Source organism: Hemicordylus capensis, chromosome 4 (genome assembly GCF_027244095.1).
Source record: "Hemicordylus capensis ecotype Gifberg chromosome 4, rHemCap1.1.pri, whole genome shotgun sequence".
Classification (NCBI taxonomy): domain Eukaryota; kingdom Metazoa; phylum Chordata; class Lepidosauria; order Squamata; family Cordylidae; genus Hemicordylus; species Hemicordylus capensis.
Window position 1 is genome coordinate 148,012,626 of NC_069660.1, and position 23,124 is coordinate 148,035,749.

At 44.2% G+C, this 23,124-nt stretch overlaps 1 protein-coding gene across 9 annotated transcripts in view; it reads right to left on the reverse strand.

Moving 5' to 3' along the window:
- Positions 1-627: 627 nt before the first annotated feature.
- Positions 628-23,124, reverse strand: part of PLA2G4A (phospholipase A2 group IVA) — a 149,414-nt gene continuing 126,917 nt past the window's right edge. For all 9 annotated transcript variants that reach the window (XM_053248052.1, XM_053248058.1, XM_053248050.1 and 6 more), the window contains 4 exons: positions 21,335-21,519; positions 18,588-18,783; positions 17,023-17,180; positions 628-6,020 (listed from right to left, as the gene is read on the reverse strand). In XM_053248052.1, the coding sequence (XP_053104027.1) occupies positions 5,892-6,020; positions 17,023-17,180; positions 18,588-18,783; positions 21,335-21,519 (668 nt within the window). In that variant the 3' untranslated portion in view covers positions 628-5,891. The remainder of the gene's footprint in view (positions 6,021-17,022; positions 17,181-18,587; positions 18,784-21,334; positions 21,520-23,124) is intronic.

Below are 23,124 nucleotides of genomic sequence, written 5' to 3' on the forward strand. Positions count from 1 at the left end.
AGAAGCTGTGGAGGCCTCCAATCTGTACTGGGGCAGCAGTGAAAGGGAGAGGGCAGGTTCTTTAATCCCCACCCTTCCCTGATAGCATGCATGCAGCATTATTTGGTGTGTGCATTGTTCATCTGGATGGCAGCCACTATACTTTCCCCCAACTTATGGTATCATGTATCAACCTTCTTTTGCATATCATATTTCCATAGTGGCTAATTTGGCATTTAACAAGACATGGAAGTGAGTGTGGTGGCTTACCACCCATTTTGTTGTATACCAAGGAGGATGGGAGTGAAGGACTGGCTCTCTCTGTTTCTTCTCCACAAAATGTGGGAATAACGAAGAACTGGCATGTTTTTGCTACCCTTCAAACTCATGAAAACAGCTTTTGAGAGATCATAGATACACTGGATCAGATGGCAATTTTGCAGTGTGCTGATGCAAATCTCCTAATTTATAGACTGGAACCATGTTTGAAGTGAGTTTGCAAACCTGGTTTGCATTAACCATGGTTTGCATTGGTGCACATATGAGATAAAACTATGGTTAACTCGAAAGGGAGAGGGGAAAATAATTCTGAAGAGGGGAGGTCAGAGCACACATTCATAATGCCAGATCATAAAGATATAAAGGCCATAAAGAAAGTACAGATATATTGATAGAACAAAGTAATACATTGAATTTCATATTGTATTCTGTATCCAGTAACAAGATAATGCTATGACAAATGTGGATGTGCAATAATACAGTTTTATAAGATCCTGCAAGAAAAGATGCATACAAAACTGCACTCTGTATAAAACTGACAAGTTGTCACTAATCTATGTACAAAACAACCATATTAACCATGGAACATGACAAATACATGCTTTTTTGTAAATGATATATGAAAATAAGGCTGCACCAGTTTCTTTTTGTTTCATTACTTATAGTTTTAAAATATATAAGTGTAAGATAACTTGCTTTTATTTTATCTTGGATTTAAACAAGTACTATTTCAACCCCAAATAAAACTGATTAATCAGTAAGAGAGAGCTTTTATTAGTCCCCTAATATTAGACATAAAGATGGACAATGGAGGAGCTGTTAAGAGTGTAAGAAACTGAAATGAGTTCTTTCTTGTAGGTTTTTCATATTTTAGACAATTAAAATTGTGTCCTAATTCATAATATGTGGATCAACCACTATATAAGCAATAAATGAGCAGCTGTTATAACGTTTCTTTACTGCAGAGAGTATCATATAAAAATTCAGCTTACGTTCTAAGATGTCATTGGGGAAACTGGTTTTGCAAATTGTCTAAAGATTATTGTTTATACACAATAATCAGTTATTATTGTTTATACATAACACAAGTTGACCTGGAATTGAACCAGGAAAGATAAAAACAGTTTAAAATGTCAGATGCTTCAAAAATTCTGAACAAAGCAGGAAACCCACTATGGTACCTATCCACAGAAATATTTGTTGGCAAAGAGATCACCCACCTCCAAGTAAATCACAGGAGAGCTATAGGAGGTTGTTAAGCTCCCGTAAGGGTATGCTGAAAGCACAGCATGAGAGCCTAAAGGCACTTCATTTTCAGAATCAAGGTTTGAAATAAGCAAATATAAATTAAGAAAGGGCATAATTATTCATGAGAATGAAAGCTGGGAATGCAAAGTGCTTGCATACAGCACCTCTAAGAGTGCGCTCTGAACCCCTACCCCTGCACTGATGTGCTCAGAAGCCCTGTACTGCATCCCTCGTTTTTATAATACCTGATGAGGGCTTATGTAGTGACTTTAGATAGCTAGCCATTTTTGAGATATTACTTGGGAACAGAGTAAGTTATTAGATTTTCAGACTCCTTTGCGCATTAGAATATCACTGAAAGAGTGTATGAAGAGGGCAACTAACAGGAAGTTGGAGGACTGGCCCATGAGTGATATTTCAGGACCCTTCTCAGAATGTTCAGCTATACAGAAAAAACTGACATCACCCTTTTACCAACTGAGTAAATGAACAAGAAAAGCAAATGTGTTTGATAAGTAATTCTGCTCCTACACTACCGTGTTGTACTTAAGGAGTACAAGGGGCCCTTGGATGATTGACAAAAGCTTGGCACTCACTTCTTTATATTATTAGATTTCATTAACATAATTTAATAAATTAGGTTTAAGGTAAATCGGACTATACAACCAATATTTAGGGTTCTGTTGTTTCAATGACTCTTGCCTTCCTGAAGCATCCTGTAGGGATGTGCATGAACAGGTTCGGCGCTGCCTTTCTTGAGCGCTGAACCTGTCCGAGTTTGAGTCGGCTTGACGGGTGGTGAGGGGTTTCCTTTAAAAATCAGGTAAGGAGCTCCTTACCTGCTCATCCCCCCCACTCCCCCCCCCCGCTCGTTTTAGAGACAGGTGCGCAGGCCTGCAACGTTCCTTCCTGCAGCCCAAATCGGCGTCAGCACGCACATGTCCAGCTATTTGCATGGTCAACATTGTGTTGACAATGGTAGGAGCATTGTAGCCCCACGTGGCTGTTTCTAAAGTGAGTGCTGGTGGGAGGAAAGCAGTGAGCAGTTAAGGAGCTCACCTGGTTTTTAAAGGCACCCCTCCTTGCCCCACAAGGGAGTGCATGAACATCTCATGCACATCCCTAGTATCCTGGGGTCCGCATATATACACCATAAACGTTCTGGCTATGATAAAAAGTTGGGATGTCATGCTGGAGAACAATTTCCCACTTTTGCGAGTTACAGCAGAAGTGCAAAGAACACAAGTTCAACACCCCTGCATTTCTTCAAAGGTTTGCTCTTATTTGACTGCTCATCTAATGTCACAAGTAACTCTCAGTGTAACCCTTTAGTGCTATATAATTAAAGCTTCAACTAAAATTTCTAAATATTAATATTCACTTTGTGAAAGAAGCATCATGGTTTTAAAAGGTTTTAAAACCATTGAAAATTTTTAAATGTTAAAAATCCAAATTCTTATTGTTTTACATTTGACTGTGAACCACCCTGAGTAGTTTTTTGAATGAGTGGTATACAAAATGAAAATAAATAAATAAATAAATAATTCCGTCCCATTAATTGAAATTCTAATTTTTGACCCAATTTTCAAAAAGAGCCACTAATCTGGTTCTGCCGCTAAAATCCAAACTTTGTGGAATTTTAGAAAGTCGGTACACATTCCAGTTTGACAATTTAAAATTTGGTGATTTAAAATAGAAGGAATTAGCTAAATTTCCAATTGGTAATATTTTTCATTTTGGCTCTATTTATCTATCAGGGAATTTTTTTTAAAGTCCTAATAAAAGGGCCGGTTTGGACAAACTGGCCCCGACAGGCCATGATGGGTGCATCATGCAAAGAGGATCTACCTCCACTCTCCATGTACCAGATGTGCTAGCTCTGCATGGCTGCATGAGCGTGGCTCATTTGAACTGGCCACTGTGACAGTAAGGGCTGGTTTGGATGTTCTGTCCCCACTTAATGGTGGAAGGGGACCCTCAATCCTCTTTGTGTGGTGGGCAGCTGTCTGGAGCTGCATCATTCAAACCATAATTCTCTATAATTCTCTTTATAGAACTCTGAGATGAAGTAGCATTCATGATATTAACACACTTCCACAAATTGTTGTATAATCAATAAACTAATACAGACTAAAGTGGTGATTGCCCCTTATCAGAAGTTGTTCCAAGGTGGGAGTTATTTTCTGTTTACTAGCAGCAATAAGAAAAATACAAATGGATTGAACAAAAATCCAGACCAGTTAATCATGACTAAGCACCATTAAAATCAACGAGACAAGTTAATCATGACTAACTTAAGTGCCAGTAATTTCTTAATCATGTCTAACTTAGTCTGGATGTTGCCCACTGATAGGTCTTGAAAGATGCAGTCCCAATTAACAAAGAATATCAAAATACGGGAGATTCTAAAACTACTTAAATTAACATATTAAGGCTGTTCTCACGAGCAGCCTAACTCAGGCTAAGGCTGTTGGAGATCGAGTTCCAGTGCATCAACCTTTGGCACCAACTATCCTAATGACCACTAGGGGCATTGAGAGTAGAGGTAGTTAGTTACTTGTCCCTGCTTTGCCTCTGCTCAGTGACCCCTGCCTTGAGTCCCCAGATATTTCCTGTAGCGAGTCAGTTCTACTTCCTTTCTCCTTGGAGAGCAGATGGGAGCATCACGCTCTCTCTCCCCTCCTCTTCATTATGTAGCTCATAGTTAGGATAGGTCTTTCCTATCTCAAATGTACTTAACCTAATAAATCTTATTTACTCTATACTGCACTACAACCTCCATGCTTGTTCTTGACTAACTGCAACAATAAGGCTCTGCACTACTCCATAACTGGAGTGGTTCGCTTCCTTTTGTTGCTTTGCTAAACAATCACAAATTGCAACAAGGGCAGACCAGCCTGAGTTAGGCTGCTCGCTGCCCACCTAACCACGCATCAAAGTCTAGCCTTTCGCCAAGGTTAAGGGTACAAACGAGCCCTTAACTCCAGTAGCCCTTAACCCCAGTGTGTGCTCGGGCTGCTTGCAGCCTGCATGGGTGCCTAGAGTGCCTGTCTCACTGGGTTATCCCCCATGCTCATCACATGGTGCATAGAGAGATATCTGGAGGCTGGGGAAACGAGTCCTGGCCTTGAATGATCCGTGCTGCACAAGCACAGGTGTAACTATAGGGGGGGCACGTGCCCCGGGCGCCATCTTTTCTGGTCACATGGGGGCGCCGACATGACAAAAATTTTTTTTTAATTTTTTAAATTTTTTTTGTTAATACAAATGTTTCCTGCTCAGTGCAGCAGCGCTGCAGCAGTCAAGGGAGCGCGTAGGCAGCCCATCCCCCACGAACGGTCCCTTCCGCGCCACCCGCGCACCCCCCCCCCCATTGCTTTGCTGGCACCTGGCGGCCAGTCAGTGGCCTGGCTTGGCGGCGGGCGCTTGTGAGGAAAAACCTAAGTATAATGTAGTATGTTGTGGCGCGGGGGGTGCCATTTCAGTGCTTGCCCCGGGCGCCATTTTCCCTAGTTACGCCTCTGTACACAAGTTGCACTCCCAGCAGCAGGTTCCAGATCATCTGGGGAGAAAGTGAATTGGACCCTGACCGCCCCCGCCCCCCTGCCAACACAATCATGAGGAAAGCCTCATTATCTTTCCTGTAAGGAAGGAAGGACAAAGTTCCAAGGTTCCTGGAAAGAATGGAAAAATTTCACATCTTTGCACAATTGCTATTTAAGTCACAGCAGAACATTCAGATTTGAGAGTTATTAAGTTAAAGTAAAATATGAATATGTTACGATAAACCTTAGAACAGTCAAAAACTAGTTAGTGGTGGAGTTTTTGTTCATATTTGAATTAGGTACTTCAAACAGGAACAAAAGTTATGTGTACTTGTAATTTAACTCTGATTTTTTTTAAAAAAAACAAAACAAAATATTTGACAAGTTGATTTTGTTCTTACTAATGTCAGAATAAATTAACGCTTTGGATATAGCATGTCAGTATAAATGCACCACTGGACAAGGACATGCATACTTTTCAACAATGACCAGAGACACAACATACATCATTCTTTCCATTCTTATGGGGATGAGAATTTATCATATCTTCAAAAGAAAACAAAAATCTGAAGTGAAAAAATTGGGCTGTTTAAATAAAATGTTCATAAAATAGCTGGAACTTTTAAAATTTGTGTTTTGTATTGCTTAAACTGGAGAATTGTCGTACTACTGTATTACAGGAAAAAAGAAGTAGATTTTAAAAAAAGCAAAAATAACTGACATAATTGTCTTCCTCTGTTTTGCAGCATTTCACTTCCTAAAAACGGATTTTCCTCACAATAAAGTCCATTTGTCCAATGACACTCTGCTCTGGGGAACAAAGTCTTCAGGGTGTTGCCTCTATATGTGGTTATTGCCCTGTGGCTTGTTGAAGTATCTCCTTGCTTCAACATCGCTGAGGGATACAGAGCAGCGAGATGGGTTCTGTCTTCTGTACTCAATACTGTTTGCTATTTCTTGCTTGATTATCTGCAAAACAGAAACCAAATTGTACAGTACTCAGGACTAACACCAAATGTCAAATAAGACATGTCACCAGCTGTTCCAACTTCCAGCAAGAAGCACATTTTAAGGGGATGTCAAGTGATTGTTTACTGACAGTTTCAAGCCCATTTCCCTAAGCTTGTAAACAGGTCGCAGAATACACTATGGGTTTCAGATGCAGATGTTATTCCTGAGTAATCTTTAAAAGACAATCATGATAATCAGATAGTCAACATTCGATTTCAACAGTATTTCAAATGACAGGTCGATACTTCATATATAATTATATGAAAAGTACAGGAAAACCTAATTATTTGTGGTTTCAGCACTTGCGGTTTTATCGCATCCACAGTCAGGGAATAGGCACCCGACCTTGGCATACATGGGGTGGGTTGGGGGGAGACTTGCATATCCATGGGTCGGCCATGGCCAGACTTGTAAAGGGGAATCTGGTAAGGATTCTCCTTTACAAGTAAGGGGCTTGGGCTGGATGGCGGCGATGGGAAAGGAGGCAGCATTTTAACATTTAAAATAGCCATGGATGGTGGCAGAAGCAGTGCATTTTACCTTCTAAAACCACCACCAATGGAAGCACTGGTGGCTGCAACAGTGGGGATTGCAGAGGCAGCGGCGCATTTTGCCTTTTAAAATCACAGCGGAAGCGGCCACAGCAGCAGGGATTGTGGTGGAAGTAGCAACGGGGACTCCTTCTCCCTCCAAGCATGTCTTCCAACTGACCGCAGGGGCCAGTGTGGAGCCCATTTGGGGTCTCTCTGTGCATGCACACGTGCTCAGAGAGGCCCAAAATGTGGTCCAGACCAGGCCCCGTGGTCAGTTGGGAGACAGGCTTGGAGGGAGGAGTCCTTGTTGCTGCCTCCGCCCTCCCTGTGATGAAACAATAGTCCTCATCCACAACCATTTAAAAATAGTATGTAAGATCTTAATGACAACTATATAGAAATCCTTCAAAAATTAATACAAAGGAAAATGATTCTAATATCTATAGCCCAATTATATTTAATATAGTCCAAATAGAATAGCAAAGCACTTCTGCAGTGGATGTTCATAATATGTTCTGGAAATACTTGAAAATTTCATGACAGGAAGATTCTAGCCCTGAACCAGAGATGGTGGCATATACCACACTGGGCATATGCCACACTGGGAGGAGCACAACAGCTAGGGCTGTGCATTTGTAGCCCTTTAAAGAAAGCTAAAATTGTGTTGATAAGGTGGAGAAAGCAAGCAAAAGTATCACACCCAGTCACCTGTACCTCTCCTGGTTGGTGGGAGTCCAGTTTCCTTTACAGAGTTATACAAGTGCCCCTCCCATTAGGGATATGCAAACTGGCTCAATGTCGAACATGTTTGACGTCAAGCCGGTTCGGTTCAACAGTTTGGGTCGAACCAAACCACCCCCCATTTGGTCCGATCCTGGACAGAACACCCCCCGACTGTTTGGGGCTTCTCAGACTTTTTTTTTTTTAAACTGAATTTCCCCCCCACTGTCACATGTCACTTACCCCCTGCGGGGGAGTTGTTGGATGTGGTGGCGGGGTGTGTGTGTCTGCAGAGGTTCCTCCTTCCCCTGCCGGCCTCAATGCAGCCCAAACCAGCCTGTTTGGGCCTTCTCCCTCGGCGCAGTTGCCATTTTGGAGGACTCCGCACCTGCGCAATTGGCCTCTGAGAGGCCTTGGTCATGCTAGGCCTCTCAGAGGCCAATTGCGCAGGCACGGCAGCCTGCAAAATGGCCACCGCGCCGAGAGGGAAGGCCCGAATGGGCCGGTTTGGGCTGCATTGAGGCTGGCGGGGGGAGAGGGAACCTCCAGAGAAACACACACACACCCGCTGCTGCCTCCAACAGCTCCCCCGGAGGGGGTAAGTGACATTAAAAAAAAAGTTTTTTAAAAAAAAAGGTCTGCGAACTCCCCCCGGACCAAATCAGACTGGCGGCGGGGGGGGGGGGGGCGGGTTCGAGGGGATGCCTGACCAACCTGGCCTGGTCAGGTTCGAGTCCGGTCCAGACTCGAACCGGGCCGAACCGGAGGTAGGGATGTTCCGTGCACATCCCTACCTCCCATGACTCTCATGTGGGCAATTCTCTTGCAGCTAGGATCCATCCTAGCTGTGCATGACTAACAATGCATGCATGCATGCATGCAAAAAAAAAAAAAAGTGTGGAGAAGCACAGACACAGGATGTTGATACATCCAATTTAGTACCCTTTGGACGTCAAATTAAGACCTTTTTCTCCTGTCAGACAATTGGAGATTTATTCTGTTTTTAGTGCTTTGTTGCTTAAGCTGTTTTAAAGCTGTGCTATTTTATTTTATTTTATTTATACATACTTACATTTATACCCTGCTCTTCCTCCATGGAGCCTACAGTGGTGTACTTGGTTACATATATCCCTGGGACATTAAGCTGAGACATAAGTCACTGGCCCAGTCACCCAGTGAGTTTCACAGCTAGGGATGAACTCTAGTCTCCCAGATCCTAGTCCAATACTCTGACCATAAAATTTTTGCAATGTTCTGATTGTTTTGAAATTCCTTACATGCTGCCTTGAAGGCTTTTAAACAGGAAGGCTGGGTTTGAATCTTATAACTTAATGCATAAAACACATTTGCATTGTGAAACAGAATCCTGGGGGTGGGAGTGGGGGCGGATTGTAATGGCAGCTGAATAGCTATGTTCAATGTACATATGTACAAATGGCACCAAAAATTTGTCCAGCTGTATCTAGCAGTGTGTGTGTGGAATGAAGATGTCTGGCTCTCTCTCATTTTTTTGTTTGTGCAGTAAAATCTAGTTAGGACAGTATTTATCTAGTTTAAAATACATGTATACTGTGTTTCAACCCAAATGGTTCTCAAAGCAAATCACAACAATAAACGAATATACACAAACTAGCTTAACCTGTGCAGAGGATCTGAACACTAGTACTTGATTGCTCCCCTCACCCCTGCCACAGCCCCCCTAACCTCAGAGATCTCTCCACCCTCACCTGGACTGTACTCTCACTCTTCCTCTTCCATCCCATTGCTTCCATCCTCCTCACCCCTCTTGGTCACTCCTCCATCCCTTTACTCCATTCCCCTAAACCCTCTTGGTCATGGCTGCAGCGTTGCTGGGACCTATTGGCCAAGCTGCAGCCCCCTACACTCAGAGACCTCCCCATCCTCACCCAACCCCCACTCCTGTTCCTCCCCAAAGGAGGAGGAGGAGCAGCAGCAGTTGACCGGGCCCTTCCTTGCTGCTGCCACCGCCATGGCCACTTGTTCCCCTCAGGCTACTGACAGCCCTGGGCCTGTCCTTTGCCTGCCTGCCTCCCTCCACCAATGGCCTCGGTAGCCCCAAACAGCAGCAGTGGTTGACTGGGTCCTTCCTTGCTGCTGCCGCCACCATTGCCGCTCGTTCCCCACAGGCTGCTGACAGGTTTGGGCCTGTCCTTCACCCTTCCTTCTTTCTCTTTTCTCCTTTCTCTCTCTTTCTCTCTCCTCCACTCGCTCTTCCCCTCTGTCTTGTTTTCCCCCTCCCTCCCCCCTCTCTCTTCCTGAGTTAACAGATCTTATTCATCTTCTTTCCTCATCTAATTCACACAGCGGCAGCTTCCTTCTCCTGACGGGTCCCTTTCCTCCCTCACGACCCCTCTCTTCACAGATCCCTGCCCACTATCCTTGTATCTATATTATTAACTAGTATGTGTAAGCCCGTTGTAATAACAGGCTCTAGTGGGGGGGCGGTTCCCGCTGCCGCCTCACCTGCCTCGGGCGCACTCCTTGGGCCAACACCTCCGCCGCTGCCTCGGGCGCTCTCTCCGCCCGCTGTTTCTTGTGGCGGCGGCCGCCGCCGAGCCAGTCGCCCCGCCACGGCCACCGCCTCCTTGGCCCGCACTCCTTTGGCCGAGGCGGCGGCTCCGCCGCTGCCTCGGCCGCACTCTCCGCCTGCCGCTTCTGCTCCTTCTGGTCTCCCGTGGCGGCGGCCGCCGCCATCGGGGCCAGTCGCCCACCGGCGGCCGGGTCCAACATGGCCGCCCATCTCCGCGCATGCCCAGAATGGGCGAAAAAGACACGGGCGGCACGGACGCACGCCCAAGGCTTTTATGGGTAAGGATTCTCCTGGGTGTGCCTTGGAATGTGTGTCCCAGTGCCCAGCTGATTGGCTGGGCGGTGGAGGCACCTGATTGGCGGAGGCGCACCCAGGAGCATTGGTTGCCGTGGCAGCTGGCTGCAAAGGCCAGAGGCAGCTGCAGGCCCAGCCCAGCCACAGAGGCAAGGCCCAGGAGGAGCAAAAGAAAGTGTGTGGGGGGGAGAGAAGTGGCGGTGGGGAGGAGAGGCAGCTGGGCCTAGCACGGGCTGGCCGTGGTTAGGAAGCGGAGACTGGGGCAGAAGGTGGGGGGGGGGAGAGGTAACCGCCGGCCCCAAAGAGTGCACAGATGCTCTGTGCGGGGTTGGCTAGTATATATATACTAGTACTTTGAAGCCCGTTATAATAACAGGCCCTAGCATTTTCCTGTCTCCTTTATTGGGTTTTTTTTTTTTTTAATATACTGCCGCCACCGTTGCCGCCAAAGTCGCACCCTCCCTCCCTCCCAACTTTCGTAACCACCTTACCCCGGCCCGTGACAGTGGAGGAAAGACAGACCTCAACTGAAGAGGGAGAGAGGAGCTCGCAAGCAGTGCTCCTCCCTCTGCAAAGCCTCTTCCCGAACTGGCGCTTGGGGCGGAAAGGACGCCTCTTGCATCCTTTCCACCTAAACCGCCAGTTCGGGCAGAGCCTTTGCAGAGGGAGGAGCACTGCTTGTGAGCTCCTCTCTCCCTCTTCAGTTGAGGTCTGTCTTTCCTCCACTGTCACAGGCCGGGGTAAGGTGGTTACGAAAGTTGGGAGGGAGGGAGTGACTTCGGCGGCAACGGCGGCGGCAGCGGCCTCCGCTCGCCCCCAGGCCCAGCCTCCGTCTCCCTGGGCCGGTCTGGACCCCGCCGCCATTCCCCCTCCCGCCACCCATCGCGGCCCGTGTCTCCGGCCGGGCCGGCCACCCACGGCTCCGGCAGGCCTGCCACCCACCGCCACCGCGGCCCTGGCGGGCCCGCCACCCACCGCCGCCGCCTGCGGCCGGGCCCTCCGCTGCCCGGGGCCTCTGCCTTGTCGCCGCGGCTCATCATGGCCTTGTCGCCGCAGCTCATCATGGCCGCCAGGTGTTGGCGGTCGTGTCTTCCTTGGACTGTTCTGAGCATGCGCTCCGTGCATGCTCAGAACAGTCCAGGGAGGCACGGACACACGCTTGGTGTCTGTCCACGGACGGACACCAAGCGTTTTATTAGAGAGGATATTCCTCTCTTCTACAATCAAGCACATCTTCCAACCAGTAACAGTTGCATTCCAACTGACCTTAACCATCACAGGCTCCTCCTCCCTATCTGCATATGGAATCCCCACTGCCCAGTCACCATGGTGCTTCTGCTCTCACAGGCTCCTTCTCCCTATCTGCATATGGAATCCCCACTGCCCAATCAGGAGCTTCTGCTTGTGAACTCTCCTAAGAGCTGCTACTCACTAAAGACCCCATAAAGGCAAATCTGGAATACTGATGTATCAAACAATAGTATCTTGTTGTTACTGGCTCTGCTTCCAAGAAAAGAGGGCAGGGGAGGGAGGTGTTGATTTTTTTTCAGTATCTGCTCCATCAGGTGGTTCTACAGCTACACCAGGCACTTGGTCTCAATGGCTCCCAGCCCTTAGAATTCTGAGACAGTAGTGTTGGAGACACTAGAGGGACAGTGACATATAAAACCCCTTCCCCAGTTGCCCCGTTGCTGCTTCACCAGTCCACAGCAATGGCCACAGCAAGCTACCCCTCTCCCTGCCCCCTGCAACTGAAACAGGCTTATATTCAGCAGCCAAATGTTTGCAGTCTTTCTGTGGAGGTAGGCTACTGTGGCAAATTCCAACTCTTGGCATAGTGACAACGGGCACAGGGATGGCTGGCAGAGTTAACCCTACTGTGTGACATTTTCATGATATGATGGCAGCTACTAGAATGATTAAATGCCTTCTACTAAATCTATTATTTATTACTACTACTACTACTACTACTACTTCTACTACTAGCTGGGCCAGACGCAGAGCATCTGCGGCTCCAGCCCACCCACCGCCGCTGTCCCCCCCCCCCCCCCCGCACGCAGGCATGGCCGGCTTTCTGGCTGACCGGCCGCTCCCCACCCCATGCTTTCTGGCCGGCCCACTGGTCTGCTTCATCTCCCCGCCACCCCATGGCTTCTGGCTTGCAGGCTGGCTGAAAAACCGGCATGCCACCTCCTCCTGCTCACTCCCACTAGCGGTGGACTCCTCCCAGCGGCCAGACCAGGCCATCCTGCCAGCACCTCCTGTTCCAGCCGGCTGGGCCGGGCCACCGCCACCTCATGTACCCTCTGGACAGGCCACCTGCCACTGACTCCTGTGGCCGACTCCCTCGGCCAACTGGCTGCCACTGCCATTGTCTCCCCGTTGCTATCCCCTAGGCAGCTACTCTCACAAGAGCTGCCATGCATGGGATTAGCGACGGGTAAGCCTAGGAAAAATAAATATATAGATTATTATTGAAGGATAATGTAACTAAAGAGATTTTTTAAAAATACATAGAACTAGTGCTAACTTTAATTACTAGCTGTTGGAAAAATGAGGGAATCTTTGATGGTTTAACAAATTCTGGAAGGTGACAAGTTACTGTTACCTGCTTTATAAATGATGTTGTATGCCTTGGAAATTAATTGCACATAGTATAGAAATATTATAAACAAACAAACAAACAAACTTAGTCAGTAGGTGGCGCCTTTTGATCACATTCTAACCAGCCACTTGGGCATCTGTAGCAGATTTATTTAATGAAATTCCTCAGAAAACATAAATATGAAATTCAGCTCTGGCATTTTGCACACTAATGTTCATAACAGAAGTGGCTTATGCCTCTAGAAGACTATGCACTTGAGCCATGTCCTTTGACATAACCAACAGGGTGGGGTGGAGGGGGTGAATCAATATTTTAAGTGCTGATATTATACCATTAATATGGTTAAGGGAAAATTTATTTATTTATTTAACATATTTCTATACCACCTGAAACTTGCATCTCTGGGCGGTTTACAATTAAAATCATTTAAAAATCAATTAAACAATTAAAATAATTTAATCATTAAAATCAATAACATTAAAATAATTTAAAAGCCAATATTAAAAATATTAAAACTATAAATCTTATTAAAAACCTGGGTGAATATATATCTTCAGTGACTTTTTAAACATTGCCAGAGATGAGGAGGCTCTTATTTCAACAGGGAGCGCATTCCAAAGCTCAGGGGCAGAAACAGAGAAGGTCCGTTCGCGAGCAGCCGCCAGACAAGTTGATGGCAACCGCAGACGAACCTCTCCAGATGATCTTAACAGGCAGTGGGGCTCATGGTGAAGAAGACGTTATCTTAAATACCCAAGGCCTAAGCTGTTTAGGGCTTTATAGGTAATAACCAGCACCCTGTAGTTTGCCCAGAAACATATCGGCAGCTAGTGTAGTTCTTTCAGCACAGCAGTAATATGGTCTCTCCTAGATGACCCAGAGACCAACCTGGCCGCTGCATTCTGGACCAACTGCAGTTTCCGGACTGCGTACAAAGGCAGCCCCACATAGAATGCATTGCAGTAATCCAGCCTGGAGGTTACCAGCATATGTACCACCATTTTGAGGTCATTCTTCTCAAGAAATGGACAAAGCTGGTATATCAGCCAAAGCTGATAAAAAGCAGCTCTGGCTGCCACCTCAATCTGGGACACCAAGGAGAGCTATGGATCCAGAAGCACCCCCAGACTGTGTACCTATTCCTTCCGGGGAAGCATGACCCCATCCAGAACTGGCAGATCCAAATCGTCTCCCAAGTTCCAACCAGCACAATAAGTACCTCCATCTTATCTGGATTCAGCCTCAGTTTGTTATCCCTCACCCAGCCCATTACTGCCTCCAGGCAGGGACTTAGGAAGGTTGTGCCTTCTCCTGATGATGTTGACAAGGAGAAATAGATTTGGGTGTCATGAGCATATTGATAACATCCCACACCAAATCTCCTGATGATCTCCCCCAGCAGGTTCATGTAAATGTTAAACAACATTGGATACAATATGGAGCCCAGAGGGACATCATATGAAAGTTCAGATTTTGAAGAACAACAGACTCCAAGAGACACCATCTAGAATCTGCCTGTGAGGTAGGAGTGGAACCACTGCAAAGTAGTGCCTCCCACCCCCAACCCCCTCAGACGTTCCAGAAGGATACTATGGTCAATATTATTGAAGGCTGCCTAGAGATCCAAGAGGACCAACAGAGTCACATTCCCTCGGTCAGTTCCCAAATGGAGCTCACCTATCAGGCTGACCAAGATATTTTCCCCAAAGGCAGTAGAGGGTGGTGAGCAGGCTTTCTAGCATGCTCTAATGACACAACATGCACAACCACAACCTAAATACAATAGCATACAGCATATGCATGTCTTATACTTCAGTTCCCACAGGCATGTGAAATTGCTAGAGTCTTGTGAAACAGGAGGGATGTATCTGTAATATAGTTCTCTCTCCCTCCTCTGCAAATATAAGTGCATTTCTGCACTTCCTGTGGGGATGGATCAAGTCTCTCCACCTGGCACAGCAGAAGCCACTTTCCTATGGCTGCTGTTGCCTCATTTTGTTATATGGCTTTCACATTATTGTGCAACGATAGATGTAGAGGAGATGAATTTTAAAAAGTCATGCTAAAATGAAACTCTGCAAAAGCAATCAGAAGCAAAGATGCTCATGCCTAACTGGCTTCTCTTTGGCAAGAGAGCAAGAGCACATTAACTTAATGCATTTGAATACCAGTTCCAAGAGAACAACAGTGGAAGAGAGGGCATGCCTTCATCCCTTGACTGTGGGCTTCCCAGAGGTATCTGATGGGCCACTGTGGGAAACAGGATGCTGGACTAGATAGGCCTTGGGCCAGATCCAGCAGGGCTGCTCTTATGTTCTTAATCTCCTTGACCCCAAAAATATTCTGCAACCTTTTCTATGAAAAAATACTTTACTTTCAACATCTTGTTCACTCAGAGTTTACACAACACAAGGAAGATAAATGATCTTACAAGAGTATATTTTTTGAAGCTCTCAAATTCCTGGATTTATAAACAATAGCAGGACATAGTCCCCATTTTAAAACACATGGTTCCCACTATGTCCCTCACAGGCAACAATGGAACTCCAAGTATTTAAGCAAAGAAACGTCCTCTCTCAACACAACCTGCTGAAGAAATAAACAAGTTATAACTTGCTTGTGCATGAGAGTTATTCTTTAACACTAGTTCAAAAGAACATAAGAGCAGCCCTGCTGGATCAGGCCCAAGGCCTATCTAGTCCAGCATCCTGTTTCATACAGTGGCCCACCAGATGCCACTGGAAGCCTACAGGCAGGAGTTGAGGGCATGCCATATCTCCTGCTGTTACTCTCCCGCAACTGGTACTCAGAGGCACCCTGCCTTTGAGGCTGGAGGGGGCCTATAGCTCTCTGACTAGTAGCCTTTGATAGACCTCTCCTCCATGAAGTTATCCAAACCCCTAAAGCCATCCAGGCTGTTGGCTGTCACCACATCTCGTGGCAGAGAATTCCACAAGTGGATCACGCATTGTGTGAAAAAGTACTTCCATTTGTTGGTCCTAAATTTGCTGGCAATCAATTTCATGGGATGACCCCTGGTTCTAGTGTTATGGGAGAGGGAGAAGAATTTCTCTCTATCCACTTTCTCCACACCATGCATGATTTTAGAGACCTCTATCATGTCTCCCCACAGTCGTCTTTTTTCTAAACTAAAAAGCCCCAGGTTTTGTAGCCTTGCCTCATAAGGAAGGTGCTGTAGGCCCCTGATCATCTTGGTTGCCCTCTTCTGCACCTTTTCCAGTTCTACAATGTCCTTCTTTAGATGTGGTGACCAGAATTGTACGCTGTACTCCAGGTGTGGCCACACCATAGTTTTCTATAAGGGCATTATAATATTAGCAGTTTTATTTTCAAATCCCCTTCCTAATGATGCCTAGCATGGAATTGGCCTTTTTCGCAGCTGCCGCACATTCCCAAATGTACTGAAGTGCACAGTTCCCAAATGTACTGAAATTTTTGGACAATATAACTGTTCAGTCCACCCGCCTGCAATTCTGGCTTATGCAAGAAGGAGACAGATAGAGCGAGTTGGGGCCAGACGGGATCCGTGCGGCACGCTGCGACACACAAGAAGACCTCCAGTCAGGAGGCTGCAAGCAGCATCCCGGGCTCGGGGTCTCTCCCAGCGCACTCATGCGGGGCATCCTGGAACATCTGGGGGCCGTGCAGCCCCCACCGGCTCCATGATGGAGCTGGCAGTCATGTGAGTGGCCGATCCAGCCACCCAGGGCTGCCTTTTGATCATCTGTGGGGAGAGAGGGCTAAGCCCGTTCTCCCCACAGACGAATCTCTTCTCACAGATTGTGAGAAGAGCTTCTTTGTCTTACAAAGCATTTTAGCAAATTTATTTTCACATTACTGGAATGCGAAATAGGAATAGGACTCTGTTTTTGCTGCCAATATTCTTAGTCTGTGACACACAAATCTGCTGTAGAACTTATTTCATTGTTTAGAACAAGAATTGCAGACAACAACATACCTGGACAATTACAAGTGTATTGTCTACAGCTATTAACTGGCTATGTTTCCCTTGTCAACTACAAATGAAAAGAATAATTTTTGAAAAACCAAAAGCATTTACAGTATCTAGGAATAAATAGACTTCAGAGGGCCATACCCATAAATATATGTAGGACCACACCCATAAATATTTGTAGCTAGAATATGAAAGTCACATTAAATCGACCATCAGGCCACTCCCAGAAAGCACCTAAAGCACTTTCAAGTCAATCAAATCAAATTGCACATGATACTTACATCTAGGTTTTTCAGAGTATTGAACTCCATCAGATCATGCAGTCTTTTGAAAGCTTCATTTGAATACTGGAAGTTGAAAGTGGAGAATGGTGTATCGGGATCATCAAAAATATCAAAATCAGCAAAATCCTTTTCTTTCTGAGTTTCCCTTGGAACACCTAAAAGGAGATCCCAAAGAAACAGGCATTTAAAGATTAGAGTGTTCAGACGATGGAAGTAGTATACTAACAACTCAGTGAGGCCATTCACATTCAGCTGTGTCCTACCCAGGTTTGTTTGCATGGGTGCAAACAACTAGGTAGGAGGAGGAAGAAGTGACTTTGTGGAAGCTGGGTAGCTTTCCCCACTACCTTGCTTCCACATAATAACTTCTCCCTCCTCCTACCTGGTTGTTTGCACCCACAAAACCGAAAATTGGAAGCACAAACAGCTCCCAAACCTGGGTAGGACACAGTTTTCACTTGTGTGAAAGGCCTCAGAATCTATTTAGTGGTAGTAAGTTAGTTTAAAAAATAAATAAATTGCATGTTCTTGGAGGAAAAGACCTCTCTTTTTTGCTTTTGTTATTCTGTAAAGCTAGACTGGATTACTGTAACATCAACTTGTTAGGACTGTCACACTCCAGCTGGTACAAAATGCTACTGCAAGATTTCTGACCAGTAGCTGATTTTGGGAGTGTGTTTCTCCACTGTTGTAACAACTGCATGTCCCAGTGCCATGACTTGCATAAGGGGCTGACAATGTAGGGCAGCTGTCAAGGCCTCAGGATGCTCAGAAGAGCTCTTTGCCAGTCCCCGAGACCACCGTTGTGCCCACAGCCTTCATGCAGTTCTGGCAGAGTGACACACAGCCAAGCTGAAAGGTTTTTTGTTTTTTTAAGAGCAACTTCTTGATAGCGCATGCGCGCGCACACACACACAAGCAAACAGATATGATGGAATTCGTTCCAATTACAGACATGATGTATTCCAAACCTGACCCCTTTCAAAAGCAATGCAAAATGTACTTGTTTGGACTGGCCATTGGAAATCAAGATATGGGCTGGGAAATTTCAATGAACTTGAAATATTATTATTGTGTTGAGTATTTTTTTTGCCTTTGTACCTGCCTTGGGCCTTCAAGCTGGGGTAGGCTATAAATCTAAATACTTAAAGAGATGATAGTGGAACAATATTTTACTTTCGTATGATAATGTTTGAAAATTATGTCCATTAAAGGAAAATGTCAATTTGTTTCAAATAAAGTAACAGCTACAAATGAAGCCCTTCCTGCAAAGCAGGAAAAAGAGTTGTGAGCTTATTATTTATTTATTTATTTATTTATTTAAAATAAATAAATATTGCTTGTGGTTTTAGCTGGGATTTTTAAAAACTTGTTTAACTTAATGTGGTTAATTTTATTAGTCTGGTTTTACATTGTAAATATTTTATAAATGTTGTGAGCCTCCCCGAGCAGTAGTGTACTGGAGGGGCAGGGCATAAATATTTTAAATAAATAAATAATAAATAAATAAATAATGTAGATAAGACATGATTATATTGGTTTTGTGTTTTTTGCCTTCTCACCTGGTGCTTTGTAGTCTCTGAAGTTGATATTGGCCAAAACAAAGTGGATAATTGTTGGACAATCTATATCTGAAGCAGGATTCTTGGGTTTGAAGACATAGCACTCCTTTAAGCCTTCACGATCAAAAACATTTGGGTCTATTTTAGGGAATGGAAGGCTGTTCATTTTGGCCCATTTTTCAGCAAGCAAAATGTCCTAGGAAGAAAACAAAGGTTTTTATTTCCAGAGAAAGTCGGTATAATGGAAAGGGAAGTTTAGGAAAATGGAGATGACATTAAATATGGTCATCTCAATTATGCACACGGGAGACAAAAAAACAAATAATAATAATCTACTAAGCATGTTGGTAGCAAGATAATGAGCCAGTTCACATTTGTGAGGCTTTTCCCTCAAGTCTTTCGCTAGCCTCCACATTGTTCTCCTCCATGGCGTTCTATTCCCAAAAGTGTGCCTCAGAATGTTGGCTGAGAGGGGCCAAGAGAGGGAAACCTCTTTTCCCTTGGACCTGTTTACCTCACAGGCCTACAGGGGTAATAGCCACTCTTTGCCTCCTTTATGGGTCCCAGGGTTCTTGGCAGGTTGAGCCCTCAGCGTAGACTGACCCTTCATCATTGTCCAGCACCTCCTTAAATAGCCCCCGAAATCCTACACAAGTCTTGCGAGATCCCACTCCAAGATCTCACAAGAGTTCGCCGGGCTTCTCCAAGACCCTGTCCCTTAAGGACTGGCTCTCATCTTTCTACCCTGGGGGCCAGTGGAGGGAATCGGCCAGGCAAAACATGCTGATTCCCTCGTCTTGAGAGACTCCATGGCCCAATGTGGTGACGGAGAGGTAAGGCTCTCCAAACGTTCCCATTGCCCGCATCAGTCCAGTCACCCTAACCCCTGCCATGCCCTCACAACATTCTTGCCTGGCACGATCCTAGATAACAGAAACTGAGCATTCGTGCATATAGGCCTCCATACGGAATGCCTACCTTGCTAGTTATATTCTTGTGGAGGGAAATGCTCCTCAAATCCCCATCTCAGTTCCTCTACTATGAAGAGGATAGCAAACAAACTAGACAAGCATGTAAATCAGTCCATAATGTTGAACCACCAATGAAAAGTGGCTCATAGAGATCTAGGAGACCTGAAAAAGAGGAGACTGCAGAGTGTAGTGCTTAATCAAGATGTGGGGGCCAGTTTCACAAAAAGCTTTGCTAGAAACTAAAAGAGGTTTGATGATTTTTGTTCTAGGGTTGTCATTACAAAAAGATTGAGCAACTGTTAAATTCTTAGTGTGATCCCAGATTAGTTAGGATTGTCCATGTGACAAGTACAGAATTGCCCTCACTTTGATAAGCCTTGTTTATCCTTGATTGCACCTGTACATAACTGAAACCAGTTGGCAATACAGCATTATTATTTTCATTACAATGAGTATATGAAATTCAATGGGCTGGAATCACTCGAGGAAGAATAAAACAGAGAAAAGGGCCAAAATTCAGCAGAGTAGGAAAATAATGGCCATTAACAGTCATAAAGGTAAAGCGTGTTGTCGAGTCAGTGTTGACTCCTGGCGCCAACAGAGCCCTGTGGTTGTCTTTGGTAGAATACAGGAGGGGTTTACCATTGCCATCTCCCATGCAGTATGAGATGATACCTTTCAGCATCTCCGCCATATACATACACAGAATTAAAGGCTTTTAGATCCTCAATCTACCAAAACAAAAAAATTACTCTTGAGGTGAAAATCGTATGTTTGGAGAAAATTTGGCCCAGCATTGATAAACCTACATGAAGGGGGAAAGGGGGAGTTGGCAATAACAGGACATCCAATACACCAAATAAGGACTGAATCCCAGTTCAATGAATTTACAATAACGTTATCTGGGGAACACTGACCCTTCCTCAGGTAACTCTCCATTACAATATATTGTTGTAGACATGTGTCATGGACACAGGAGATCCATGAATATTATTATTACAAATATTTAGATACTGATTTTCCCCTGGCGTTCTACAGCTATGATCTATTTCACTTCCAGGATATACAATGGGCAAATCTAAGGTATGAGTAAATCTATAACCTGTAGCTCTAGTGTGAAATCTATAGCATCTGTGCATAAGCAAGTCCATTCTGACCTATATCAAGACAGAGGCCTTTTTCAAATGTCATGAGGAGCCAGTCATGGAGAGCTAAAGCTGGGCATCTCCTGGCCTCGGGCGTTGCCAATAGACTAGCAATTCCAGCTTCAGATCCAATATTAATTACAAACTATGGCTACAATAAGTCACAATCATACTGTTTGGACATCATGACAGATCCTGACTTGGTCTAAAGCCAAGTTCACAAGTAGAATACTTCCTTCCCTTGCACACAAAGTAGAGAGGCAAGCAGGTGTGTCCAAGGCTGGGGACATCACATAAAACCAGGATTCAATCCTAACTCTGCAGGATGTCTGAATTCGGTCATATATTCCATTCATGCTGAAATTGTCAAAATTAATAATAATAATAATAATAATAATAATTCGATTTCTATACCGCCCTTCCAAAAATGGCTCAGGGCGGTTTACATAGAGAAATAATAAATAAATTAACTGGTTTGTAGTCAGGAAATGGAGAGTTATCCCCCCAAGTGTTTTGTTTTTTTAAAAAATCATGTATTCTGTTTAAATAATTTTTAGTTTCAGAAATGTCTAATACCCACAGACGTTATTTATACATGTGTATTGAATTTACATTGGGCTGGATTACTCACCTTAAAAGGAGGACTGGAATCACTGGGGCGTGCAGAAAAATCAAATGAGATTATAAGGTCAACCCCTCGTTGGGGTCTTAAGATAAGTGGATATGGCAGGTTAAATGTGAGTCCACTGTCCACAACATGAATCTTTTTGCTTTTTACATCTAATGGTTCATATATCCTTTCAAACTCATCAGGATCTGGTAACAGTGAGACAAAATGGTGTCAGTTACTAATGAACATTTCAAAACAAACTTCTCATGTATCAAAGCTAGAAAAGCTCATTTAACTCATTTACATTACATTACAGCTACTATCTACTGTTAAGGAACTACGGTATATCAAATTGTGTGTATGATCATGATGGGTCCAACGTGGTTTCTATTTGTGCTCACTCAAATCCAACATATACCAATAATATTTTCTCTGATTATCCAAAATACTACAGGGTTAGAAAACATTACTGAATATCATTTGCCTTTGTTGTTATAACTGGACAATAATTTGCAAAACGAGATGCTGGGAAATATATGTTTCTTTAAAGAATTTGTGCTAATGAAAGCCAGTGTGGTATAGTAGCTGGAGTGCTGGACCTTTGTTCTAATTCCATGAAGCTATGTGAATGACCTTGGGCCAGTTGCTATCTCACAGTCTAACCTACCTCACAGGGTTGTTGTGAGGCTAAAACCTTGCTGGAGAAAGAATGGCATACAAATGTGATTGAGAAATTACTGGACAAATTGGGCATACAAAAGTAATTGATATTTTCAAAAAGTTTAAATAAATGCATATTTTTCAAATACGTGCAGCACTATTTTATACACATTTCCTGCACCTTGGAGTACCGGGGCAAAAGAATGCCAGTTTACTGTGTTGGATTGATCAATGGCTGCTTTCATTTCATAAAATGCACTGCCCAGAGCCTTTGGATGGGGTAGTTTTTAAATGTAATAAATAAATAAGTAATAATAATAATGAACAAACAACAAATACAGAATTATGCCTATCATCAGGGGAATGATAATGTTTCAAAATCTTTTTTTAACTTCATTTATTTACATTCCACCAAATGGTAAAAATTTGGGCCACAATCCAACACAGAATTAAGCATTCTTAAGCCCATTAAAATCAGTGAGCTTTAGTGTGTTTAACTCTGTGTAGGATTGTCATCTCAAGAGATTTAATTATGTCTTTCATTTGGCCAACTAACATGTTAAGCTAATCACTAGAGTTTCCATTTTGCAGAAGGGGAATGGAGACCAAGAGAGCAAATCCTGCAAGTCCACCCAGTGAGACAGAAGTTGAAATTTGAGACCAGTTAGTACGCCATTGACTGAATCACACTGATATACTGCAAGTGTTTATTTAAAAATGGCTTTTTAGGAAGAATCTGTGTTACACAATTCTGACATTTGTACATTAACTAAAGTTCACAGGACATTTTAGGGGGTGGGGAGAGAACTCTGAAGAAATGAAAATGGAAATTGTCCAAAAATTAAGCAATTGAGGAGAGGGTAATATTTGGTTATGCTTTATCTTTAAACTATTCACTTTTACAAATATGAATATAAAATACCAACATGAAGTTTAGATTAAGCAGCAAATAAACAAAATGCAGTTATATGTCATTAGGCAGGATCCAGATTAAGTTAAACATGACTAAGTTGTCTCATTTATTTTCAGTGCTCAGTGTCAGTTCTGGTCACTACAGTTTTAATCAGTCTTTTAGGATGAGCTCATCATTTAAATAAAAAATGTAAAACCAGTAGCAAAGAAAGATAGTTACTACTGTCAGTTAAAGTGAA